The sequence below is a fragment of the Mya arenaria genome, chromosome 14 (assembly GCF_026914265.1).
Source record: "Mya arenaria isolate MELC-2E11 chromosome 14, ASM2691426v1".
In the NCBI taxonomy this organism is placed as follows: domain Eukaryota; kingdom Metazoa; phylum Mollusca; class Bivalvia; order Myida; family Myidae; genus Mya; species Mya arenaria.
Genome location: NC_069135.1, coordinates 54,101,506 through 54,113,621, shown reverse-complemented (window position 1 = coordinate 54,113,621; position 12,116 = coordinate 54,101,506). Strand labels below are relative to the sequence as shown.

The 12,116-nt window shown below is 40.5% G+C and overlaps 1 protein-coding gene across 1 annotated transcript; it reads left to right on the top strand.

The window, feature by feature from the left end:
- The first annotated feature begins 817 nt into the window (after positions 1–817).
- Positions 818–10,526, top strand: LOC128217826 (uncharacterized). Its single transcript, XM_052925229.1, has 2 exons — positions 818–1,235; positions 8,817–10,526. The coding sequence occupies exons 1-2, from the start codon at positions 850–852 to the stop codon at positions 10,186–10,188; spliced, it is 1,758 nt and encodes a 585-aa protein (XP_052781189.1). The 5' UTR covers positions 818–849; the 3' UTR covers positions 10,189–10,526.
- Positions 10,527–12,116: the final 1,590 nt, after the last annotated feature.

Genomic DNA, 12,116 nt, shown 5'->3' with positions numbered 1-12,116 from the left:
GGGGACAGGGGAAGGGGGCGGAGAAGAGGAAGGGAGAGGAGAGGAGGGGAGGGGAGGGGAGGGGATAAGAGGAGGGGAGGGGAGAGGAGAGGAGTTGAGAGGAGTTGAGGCGAGTTGAGGAGAGTAGAGAGGGAAGGGGAGAGGGGGAGGGGGAAGATGATGGGAGGAGAGGGGAGAGGAGAGGAGAGAAGCGGAGGGGAGGGGAGTGGAGAGGAAGGGAGAGGATGAGAGGAGGGGAGAGAAGAGAAGGGAAAATAAAGGGAGAAGGGGAGAAGGGGATGGGAGCTATATTGTATGGAAGACTGGGGTCGAGGATGTTTGTGTTCGTACTATACTGTTTGAGGGATTTGCCGTGTGTGGTGATGGGGGGTCGGGGGGGGGGTATGGACAAGTAGAGGGCCAGAAAAAGGCCTTTTATAATGCTTTATCTAAATAGTAGAACACTTTCATTTTCTCTATCATATGCATTATTGCGCGGGGGGGGGGGGGCTTATACTAAATTCTGTGTGAGTAGGTTATACCTTAAATGGAACAGCTTATTACCAAAAATACTACATAACTTAAATTGCATATCAATTACCGCTAAAAAATACGAAATAAACTAGAGGAAATAAACTGTTAAACTGTCGTACATAGCTGACGCTGTTAACTTCTATTGTGTTACAGTTTGATTGATTGCTACGCTATTTATAAAGTATTTATGTATTTCAACAAATGTAATTCAATCATATCGAAACTTAAACATACTCAATACAAATCTGCGTTTAAGAAGTCAATCAATAAAAACCAGTCACGTGACCTACGTAGGCGAGAGATAAGCTGTTTATTTTACTTCCTTGTTGGTAGTGAATGCCAGGGAAAGGACATTTGTTTAGTTTTAACCCTATTTGTGGCAGGACTATGGCATCAAATTTTGAATCCTCCATTCAGAGGGGCTGTGATTTCATCCATGATTTTGCCTGTTCGGCTTGTGAAGAAGATGGACTGAACACGGAAGCTCAACATTTCTGTCAGCAGTGCACGAAATATTACTGCGACATTTGTGTTATAAAACATTATGGCTTATACAAGAGACACACGGTACTCGACCGGAAGGACGTTAAGAAATGGGCAGTAGCGCCAGGGACGGTGGACGTTCTTGAGAGATGCGAGAGGCACCCCGGGGAGGCGCTCAAGCTGGTCTGTGGTGACCATGACCAGCTGTGTTGCCATGTGTGCGTTGCCGTGGATCATAGGTATGTTTCAAAGACGATTTAAGTTAAAATAACACAATCACAGTATTAATACTGATCAAAAATAGTTTAAGCATGCTTAACATTTTCTCCGGTTTAAACAATCATAACAAAATTGTATTTTACCTATGTTTATTATTAGACTATGCTTTATTTTTTATTGGTCAACACTGACAACAAAGCCTTGCCTACTAACACATTTTTTGAACTCGTTGATTAAAAATCACTTGCGGATCGGGGAGGGGGAGGGGGGAGCAAACCCACCCCCTCTGAAATCGTCCAAGATTTTTTTCTTTACATTTCAATAGTTGAAATAATAAAACACCCCCAAAGTGCACAATTTGAACTAAAATTGTCTTTTTTTTTCTTTTTTTTCTTTTTTTTTGGGGGGGGGGGGTACCCCAAACTCCCCCCTGCCAGCACTTACAAAAAAAACAGATTTCGGTTCTGAGTGAAATGGGCAATTAAAAAGGTTACGCCCCTAAGTAACGCACCATCTAACGTTTAATCCTGGAACCGGCCCTGTACACCATGATATATAGACTCGTTATTCGCGTCAGATCCTATATTATAAGACCTTTATTCGAATGGAGAAATATTGAGAAACACTTAAACTAAGTACTCCCTATTAACTCACGATGATTTGGGCAAAATGTCTAGCTGTGCGGTTTGACAAGATGAATATGTCGTGCACGTACATAACATGACGCTGTAAATAACATAATAATGCGTAATAATTATGTTCCAACGCATTCGGAACTCCTCGGCCATTTTCCATCAAAAACAATCTCGGATGTATATGGATGGTTTACAATGACAGAATTCTTTACATTTAAGTCATTTGCAAGTAGATTGTGTAGTATTTTCAATTCAGAAATTACACTTAATGACTTTACTGTTGGGAATCTTAATTGTCTTTGCAATAATACGCTTCACTGACAATCAAATAAAAAAAACTTAGTGATTCAAAATACACGCTAAACACAACGATTCATTTTTTACTATTATTTATTTTTTACGATCTACTTCTACTGATGTACCGACATACATCCGAGTTTGTTTTCGACGGAAAAATGGGCGAGGAGTTCCGAATGGATCTAATGCTCTTCATTATTTCTCAGATAGTCAAGGGACATAACTCGACACATTCTAAGAGTTATGAGCCTTACTACACATACTGCCACTGTTGTTTGGCGATAATGGTACTGAATATAAACTCTATGCGACTTATGGTATACTGAATTTAAACTCTATGCGACTTATGGTATACTGAATTTAAACTCTATGCGACTTATGGTATACCGAATTTGAACTGTATGCGACTTATGGTATACTGAATATAAACTCTCTGCGACTTATAGAATACTGAATACAAACTGTATTTCGTTTAATGGATGAATTCGCAAAACATCGTCATAACAATAAATCTAAGTTATTTTTAAACCAAGCCTTTCTTCTATGAAATGTTATTATAAATACCAAGACTTAGACTATAAAGTAATTTATGCTATTAGCCTCCCAACATTCCTATACATGTACCATTTACCTTTCAATTTAGATATTAATCATCTGGTATTCTTTAAACATATGCTATGCTTTTATTTGTCTTTACTTGTCTTTGTTTTTTTTTACTTTTAATATGCCATATTTCATTGTGTCTGTCTGTCTGTCTGTATCGCTGTCTTTATGGCATTCTATATGGCTGTCTGTATGGCCGTCTGTCTTTCTGTCTGTCTCTTTGCCGGTGTGTTTGTCTGTGTGTTTGTCTGTGTGTCTCTCTGTCTGTGTCTCGGTCTGTCTGTTTGTCTGTCTGTGTATTTGTCTGTGTGTCTCTCGGTCTGTCTTTCTGTCTGTTTGTGTGTCTTTATGAATATATGTCTGTATGTATGTCTGTCTGTCTGTGTGTATGTCTGACTGTGTGTCCTTCTGTCTGTGTGTGTCTGTGTGTGTATCGCACGTGCGTGCGTGCGTGTTTCTGTGTGTGTTAGTGTGTGAGTGCGTGCGTGCGTGTCTGCGTGTGTCTGTATGTGTGTGTTTGACTATGTGTGTGTCTGTTTGTGTGTCTGTCTGTATGTGTGTGCGTTTGTGTCTGCGTGCGTGCGTGCGTGCGTGTCTGCGTGCGTGCGTGTCTGTCTGTTTGTCTGTCTGTCAGTGAGCGTGTCTGTCAGTGTGTGTGTCTGTCTGTGTGTATTTGTGTGCGTGCGTGCGTGCGTGCGTGCGTGCGTGCGTGCGTGTGTGTGTTTGTGTCTGTCTGTCTGGGTTTGTCTGTGTGTATACAGAATATTCCAGTCAGTGGTTTTGCGCTTCTCCAGTCAAATTTTATTAGTAAATTGCAAACAACAGCTAAATCATTGAAATTTAATGGCCATTATGTCCAGCATTATTTGCATGGGAGTTCTTATTTTGGTCACTTTTTGAAAAAGTCTAAGTTTCTTAGGTTTAATTAACGCTTCATCTCAATTTGTATATTTTGATACTTTTCAAAACTAAAACAAATATTTCAACAATAGTTTTTTACTGAATATAGACATTTTTTTCTGAACTATAACTAAGCTGAGAATTAAATCTTTGATAGTGTTTATAATCTCCTGGGCAAAGGTATTTAACTCTCTAAGCCACACCCTTGAGTTATGTTTAAAGATTGAAAACATCAAGTACAAGTGTAACTAATTAGTTATTATATTTCTTGAACTCGCAACATCTAAATGTATTAATACAAGTAGCGCCTTTAGCTTTGATTGTGTCGATTAATTTAACACTTTGATTATGGTATTGTTGTTTAAGGGGCTATAAGGATTTGGCCTTCGTGAGGATGTATTTTAACCCAAATCACGACCCAGTCATAATTCTTTACGAGCCAAATGCACCAATCAGTTGTATCCATGCGACCCCCCCCCCCGGTCCGGGCCGGGCCGGGGATAGCCCTTACCTAGAGTCCCTGGGGTCGAGGGCATTTGTCGGGGATTTTACCAGCAGTATATCCCCGCAGGGCGGGGATTTTATCCGTAGTTGGCTGGACCGAAAGTCCCCGCTATTCGCCGGACCTTGGGGGGGGGGGGGGCGTGGTTACAATTGACTGGTGCAAAACTTTATCGACTTCCGGGTTAGTTGTCCGGTTAGCGCAGTGGTTAGCGCACTCGCTTCTCACCTAGGCGACCCGGGCTTGATTCCCGGCTTGGTCGCATGTGAATTTGGTTTGTGGTCACGAAATCGGACATGTGGGTTTTCTCCGGGTTCTCCGGTTCCCACCACAACACAAGACCCCACTCTCGCGTGAAATCGTGTCAACGAGAGTAAATAATAAAATGTTGAAATAACATTTTTTTTTACACAATCGTTGTATATGAATAAATAATATATATATATAAAATAAATATGTTTAAACTTATATTTTGACTCCTGTACACGAAGAAAAATGATTCGGGGAGTCGTTTTTTTTTTAATGTAAAAATCTGCGGAAATAATGTTTTTTTTTCTTCGAACCTTCATCATTATAAATACATAAATGAAGGGTCTTGCATTGAGACAAAAACGTAGTCCCTTCGTCCACAACTGCATATAGTTAATTATCGCGAGATTAGCATCAGTAGTATTAGGTATTGGATAGTTTGTAGTTGTAGAAGTAGCTGGTGCTGTTGAAGGGGCAACAACAACAACAACAACAACAACAGTATCAGCAGCAGCGACAGTTGTTTCAGGGGATGCAACATCACTTTATCGGTGGTGGTACTGGTTGTGGTGGTGGTGGAGGAGGTATTGTGGTGCTGGCGGTGACAGTGGCAGTAGCAGTAGCAGTAGTGGAAGTATTAACAGCAAAAGCCGCAGCATTACCAGCATTATTACTAAGATTTGAGAGCACAGTTTTAAATGACCAAACATGTTGACCTTATATATTTATTTAAACTTCAATAGAACATAGTCGGTTCTGTTCGGGGTTGTATACATTTTTACAGACAAGATCGTGGGGAATCATTTTATTATTTGTTTGGGGGAGGTGTAGGGGAGGATGGGGGGAGTAAGTTTTTACATTGGTCATGGTATGAAGACAATGCAAGATACACACAAAACAAAGCAATTTTCTTGATTGAATCATTTGCAAAACAAATCTTTTTTTAAGAAAATGAATTTGCAATGCCCCAGAATGTGTTCATGATGATGTAAACATAATTCAAGTTAATGTTACATTCGGAGGTTCAGTTTCACATATGATGTATTTTCAACAAGTTTCGATTGAATTTTCCATTTTGTTTACGTATACAGTCGAACCCCGTTGACTCGAATTCGTTTGGCTCGAATTCCTCCTTGGCACGAACTGGATGTTATGGGCATGTTTCATTATACTGGAGATAAAAACTACCGCTTGGTTCGAATTTCCCGAGACTCGAGGTATTTTCGCCGGTCCCTAGGAGTTCGAGCCAACGGGGTTCAACTGAACTGAAAAACAAAGCTTTTAAAATGAATAAATAAAAGAGCATTTGTTTTTTCATAAAATGCGAAATCAATAAATCTGCCATTGTAAAATCAACATCTATACGCTTAGTAAAGCATTCCCCTTAATACAATTCGACCTATGAAACAACAAGATTCATATATAATTAAGAAATATTACACTCCACTGAGGGTCATATGACATTATAAGGACCGGCCAGTCAGCCCCAGAAGGTGTTTATGGACCGAGGCGGTGTGTTTTATTTCTTATATTAAACCGAACACTTTTTTACCACTTAAAATTTTTAAAGTACCTTTAATGTGTTTTATTGAACAAATCTAATAATGTTTACTTGCGAAAAAATGCCCTTGAGAAAATTACAAGCAGCACTCACCAGTTTTATGACGTCAGCGGTCCATATTGTATGACGTCAGCGGTCCATATTATTTTTTTGGCGAGGTCCGGATCGGCCAAAAACATGATATGGACCGCTGACATCATAAAAACTAGTTTTTTTATTAAAATACATTGTTATAAGGACCGATCAACTTTATATACACAAAGAAGAGACACATTTATGTAAGGTATAATATTGCAATATAGGTAACATTTACATTCCAAATAAAACGGTTGTTAGCAGTTCATGTTACTCATTATAAAACAACAAATTATATATATATATATAAGTTTGTAATAAGTTTAACTTGTCAATAATTATGTAAAACACCGAATACTTCTTCATGTTTTTATTGCCAAATTTAATACATTCTACCAAATCTGACCCAAACAACAGCAATTCCCAAAACATGATATCATGAGAATTTGACCTGAAGATTCTCGGTCAATTAGGGGTTAATGTGTAGCTGAAGTTAACTCTTGTTTAGAAATGAAAAGTGGTATTTCTTGGCATGTGTGACTTTCTTTTTGTGTGCTTGTCTGTCTGAAAGTATGTCTGCCTGCCACCCTGCCTGAGTTAATGTTTGTCTGTGTTTCTTTGTGTGTGTGTGTGTGTGTGTGTGCGTGTGCGTGCGTGCGTGCGTGCGTGTGCGTGACTGTCTGCCTGCCTGCATGCCTGTGTGTATGTCTGTCTGTGTGTCCGTCTGTCTGTGTGTCTGTCTGTCTATGTGTCTGTCTGTCTGTGTGTATGCCTGTGTTTGTCTGTGTGTCTTTATATATGTGTATCTGTGTGTCTGTCTGCCTGCCTGCCTAACTGTGTGTATGTCTGTCTGTGCGTGAGTGGGTGAGTGTCTGTCTGTGTGTCTTTCTGTATGTGTGTTTGTCTGTTTTGTTTGTCTGTCAGTATGTCTGTCTGTCTGCCTGGCTGCCTGTGTTTATGTCTATCTGTGTGTCCGTCTGTCTTTGTGTCGGTCTGTCTGTGTGTATGTTTGTCTGTGTTTGTGTGTTTGTCTTTCTTTCTGTATATCACGGTGTCTGTTTTTATTTCAATCTCTCTTCCTTCCTGCCTGTCTGCCTGCCTGTGTTTATGTCTATCTGTTTGTACGTTTTACTGTGATTCTGTCTGTCCGTGTATCTGTGATTGTCTGTTTCTTTCTATGTGTATGTGAGTATTTGTGTGTGCGCGGTGCCTGCCTGCCTGCCTGCCTGCCTGCTTTACTGCCTGTGTGTATGTCTGTCTGTGCGTCCGTCTGTCTGTGCGTCTGTCTATATATGTGTCGGTCTGTCTGTGTGCCTGTCTGTGTGTATTTCTATATGTGTATCGTATATCTTTGTGTCTGCTCTCTTACCTGCCTAAATGTGTGTCTCTCTGCCTGTCTGTGTGTATGGCTGTCTGTTAGTGTGTGTCTTTCTGTGTGTCTATCTGTCTGTATGTCTGTCAGTATTTCTGTCTGTCTGCCTGCCTGCCTGTGTTTATGTCTCTCTGTATGCCCGTCTATCTTTGCGTCGGTCTGCCTCTGTGTCTTTCTTTCTGTATTTCAGTGTGTCTGTTTGTATGTCCGTCTGTCTGTTTGCCTGCCTAACTGTGTATATGTCTGTGTGCGTGTCCGTCTGTTTCTGTGTATGTTTCTGTCTGACTATGTGTTTGTGTTTGTCTGAGTTTGTTTCTGTCTGTGTGTCTGTTCGTCTGTCTGCCTGACTGCTTGCCTGTGCGTATGTCTGTATATGTGTCCGTCTGTCTTTCTGTCTGTCTATCTGTCTGTCTGTGTTTGTGTATTTTTTTGTGTCTGTGTGTGTGTGTGTGTGTGTCTCCCTCTGTCTGTCTGCCTGAGTGTGTGTGCGTGTTTGTGTGTGCGAGCACGTTTGCGTGTTAATGCGCGTGCGTGAGTGTGTCTGTGTGTGTGTGTTTGCGTGTGTGTGAGGTTGTGTGTGTGTGAGTGTGTTTGTTTGTGTCTTTGCCTGTGTCTGTCTGTTTGTCTGTAGGTGTGTCTGCCTGTCTGTATGTGTTTGTCTGTGTGTATTTCTATATATGTGTATCTTTTATCTTTGTGTCTGCTCGCTTACCTGCCTAACTGTGTGTCTGTCTGCCTGCCTGCCTAACTGTGTGTATGACTGTCTGTGAGTGAGTGTCCTTCTGTGTTTCTATCTGTCTGTATGTCTGTATGTCTGTTTGTCTGTCGGTATTTCTTACTGTCTACCTGACTGCCTGCCTGTGTTTATGTCTATTTGTGTGTCCACCTGTTTTTGTGTCGGTCTGTCTTTGTGTCGGTCTGTTTGTCTGTGTGTGTCTTTATTTCTGTATATCAGTGTGTCTGTTTGTATGTCTGCCTGTCTGTCTGCCGAACTATGTGTATGTCTGTGTGCGTGTCTGTCTGTTTCTGTGTGTGTATGTTTGTCCGTCTGTCTGTATTTTGTCTGCCCGTGTGTCTGTGTTTGCCTGTGGTTTTTACTGTCTGTGTGTCTGTCCGTCTGCCTGCCTGTGCGTATGTCTGTATATGTGTCCGTTTGTCTGTGTTTCTGTCTGTCTATGTGATTGCGTGTCTGTCTGTATGTCTATTTTGCTGTGTTTATATATGTGTTTATGTAGGTCTGCCTGTTTGTCTGTCTGTGTTTGTGCCTGTCTGTCTGTCTTTCTGTCTGTCTGTTTGCAAGACGACGAAAACGACGACGAAATATAAGTATTTAAATTAAAGTGATTTTAGAAAAATGTTATAAACAAGCGTCTTCATGAAAAACAAGTTTTCCTTCTTTCATTGCAGACTATGTTCATCAATACAGCACATTCCAGACGTTGCAAGGGACATCCGCAAAGATCCCGGGTTTCGCCAACTACCTCAACAGGTTGCTGTTCTTAGGAAGCAGATAGAAGATATGAAAAACGACCGAAAGAAAAATAGTTCCTCATTGAGGAAGACTCGAACAGCCATTGTTGATGAAATCAAAGCAATTCGTAAAATGATCAACGGCATGCTTGACAAGATGGAGAAAACAACCGTTCAAGAATTAGACCGTCTGGTAGCTGATCAGGAAATGTCCATTAAGAAAGATATGGAATCCTGCACACAGATGCACGATGAATTAAAGAACATCATAGATGACATACAAAGCAAAGACTCATCAGGCGAACCACCCCTATATATTGGTTTCAAAAAATGTGAAGAAAAAATCAAACAAGCAAAAGAAATTCTGCAAAACATGTCAAGTGTTGTCAAATACGATTTAACTTTTCGTAAACATAATGGAATAGAAGATAACTTGTCTTCGATGAAGACATTTGGAGAGTTAAATGAATCGAATGTTTTTGGTGCACAACCATGTACATCGCTATTCCCGCGAGATCATGTATTTGCTACAGAAGGCTACAAGGAGTACAACGTGAAGATGAGTTCAGACAAATATAACTGTGATATTCAAGGGATGTGTGAGCTGCCTGGTGAAGAGATTGTTATTTCAGATTACCACAACATGACAGTGAAACTCCTGGACCAGAAGTACAGGGTTGTCGACCACTGTGATGTTCCCATGTTTCCACTTGACGTGTGCCATATAGGCGGAAATGAGGTTGCCGTTTGTGTTGACAACAATGATGATAGACATGAACTTCATTTCATTAACATTACAAAAGGGAAACTTGTGACTACGAGAAAGTTAAGTTTCTCCCATGAATGTAACAGCGCGACTCATCACGGGAACAACCTTTACATTTCATCACACACCGCGCTGTACGTCCATACGATGACGGGGAAGCTTGTAAAGAAGCTGAAGTCCGGTCATAACACGGTGATGAGAATTGCCATCAGTAACGACGGGAAGACTATCTACATCGCAAACAACTCAAACCATCAACTTATCACTCTGGACAACCTCGGCAACAAGCTGGTCACATTCACTGATCCTGACTTGAGGGGACCTACCGGAGTACACGCGACAACTGCTGGACACGTGTTCGTCTGCTGCTGGACTTCCGACACAGTGCTGCAGGTTGACAAGGACGGGAAGACGAAGTTGGCCACACTGGCAAGGAAACAAGACGGAGTGTACAGACCTACAGCTTTGTTCTTCAGCAGCCGCTCTTCCTCCCTGGTTGTCGGCGGATGCAATGACACGCTTCTCGTTATCAACGTACGATAAACAATAACAATAGATTCACTTACAAGTAACGAAAGAGATCATTATTATAACTGTTTTTTTTAACTTAAACATTTTGTGTTAGTATAAGTTAACACGGATAAAGATTGTTCACTTTAACACACGAGTCATATTTGCTTTAACATACATATACATTTATATGTTACGTATTACGCTTGCTTTTTGCTACAACGTTATAATGTTGATCGTGCGCATTTTATTCAACTATATCAGTCTTGATTTCAAAATGTTATTCACATATGTTATATATCTGGTATGAGTGTGTATGTATATGTATGAATTATTCTCTCTTTAATGTGGAAATAAATAAATATAATACGGGCCGTTTTATCCATGTGCCTTTAAGAAGCTTCAATAGTTTTACTACAACTTCAAAAGAGTCAGTTATATGATTACTACATTCACTGGACACCTAGATAAACCCTGTAAGCAAGGGTCTTCTTCATATGTGGAAGAATCAAGCAGAGACGCTATGAAGTACAAACAAAAACACCAATTACCTTGATAATACATATAGTTTTTTGTGTGTTTTTTCAGTTAAAGGCGCACAATAAAGGTTGATGCAAAAACAGTTTTTTTATAATCAAATGCTGAATTGTGTTGAAGTCATAAGACTTGATGATCAATACATAAACAACCAGCATGTGATACGTGTCCACTTAAAACAATTATATTTCTTAAACACATAATATATTTTTGATTAATAGCTACGTGGCCATTAAAAAGCGCCAAAATGTCGTTTATGATCTGTACACGAATCAGATGTGTACTCTTAGTTTTAATCAATTAAGGCAATAATTTATTAAACATAATTATGCATAAATATAACAATGATATTGAATCAAGGATTTATTATATAACACGATTATTATGATTTAAACGAAAGTTTGGGAACTTTGATCCCTTTACAAAGGCATTTTAAAGGCAATACACCTACAGTTATGTCGCTAAAACAACTCTGCTGATCTAAATGAAATCCTTAAGGGACTCTCACATTTTGTGCGCAGGCATACACATAATAAGCATGTGTAATTGAAGTAAAGGTATATAAAGGTCGATAAAATAAATTAGCAAGAAGTCAACTCTGGATGAATTAGCAATGTGATCCGAAATAAAAAATAATGGGGGTTTGTCACCAGCCGCACAGCGTATCCGCCCGGGTCGGAATTCATTATCCGAGTCGATGGGGGGGTGTCATTTGGAATAAAAATGGGGTTGGGGTAAGCGGGGTTGCATGTATTGTTTGCTTTGCTGTTAAAGCAGTGTCTTCAGGAATAAAAATGGGTTGGGGAGGCGGGGACTGCAGATACTGTTCGCATTGCTGTTAGAGCAGTGTAATCAGGAATAAAAATGAGGTTGGGGTGAGCGGGTGCTGCAGGTACTGTCCGCATTGCTGTTAAAGCAGTGTAATCAGGAATAAAAATGGGGTTGGGGTGAGCGGAGGCTGCAGGTACTGTTCGCATTGCTGTTAAAGCAGTGTAATCAGGAATAAAAATGGGGTTGGGGTGAGCGGAGGCTGCAGATACTGTTCGCATTGCTGTTAAAGCAGTGTTATAAGGAATAAAAATCAGGTTGGTGTGAGCGGGTGATGCAGGACTGTCCGCATTGCTGTTAAAGCAGTGTAATCAGGAATAAAAATGGGGTTGGGTAAGCGGGTGCTGCACTACTGTCCGCATTGCTGTTAAAGCAGTGTAATCAAGAACAAAAATGGGGTTGGGGTAAGCGCGGGCTGCACGTACTGTCCGCATTGCTGTTAAAGCAGTGTACTCAGGAATAAAAATGGGGTTGGGGTAAGGGGGGGGGGGGCTGCAGGTTAGGAAGCAAATCAATGCCCGTTCTTTTTGCTATGTATAAACGTCTTTTTCCCCCACAGCCAGTGTATTTATTCCAGATTACACTAGTCCTGTTCA

Excerpts from the sequence above, each read along its gene's own strand:
- LOC128217826 (XM_052925229.1), top strand. The coding sequence starts at position 850 with ATGCCAGGGAAAGGACATTTGTTTAGTTTTAACCCTATTTGTGGCAGG. Across the intron at positions 1,236-8,816 it reads TGCGTTGCCGTGGATCATAG|ACTATGTTCATCAATACAGC; the intron begins GTATGTTTCAAA and ends CTTTCATTGCAG.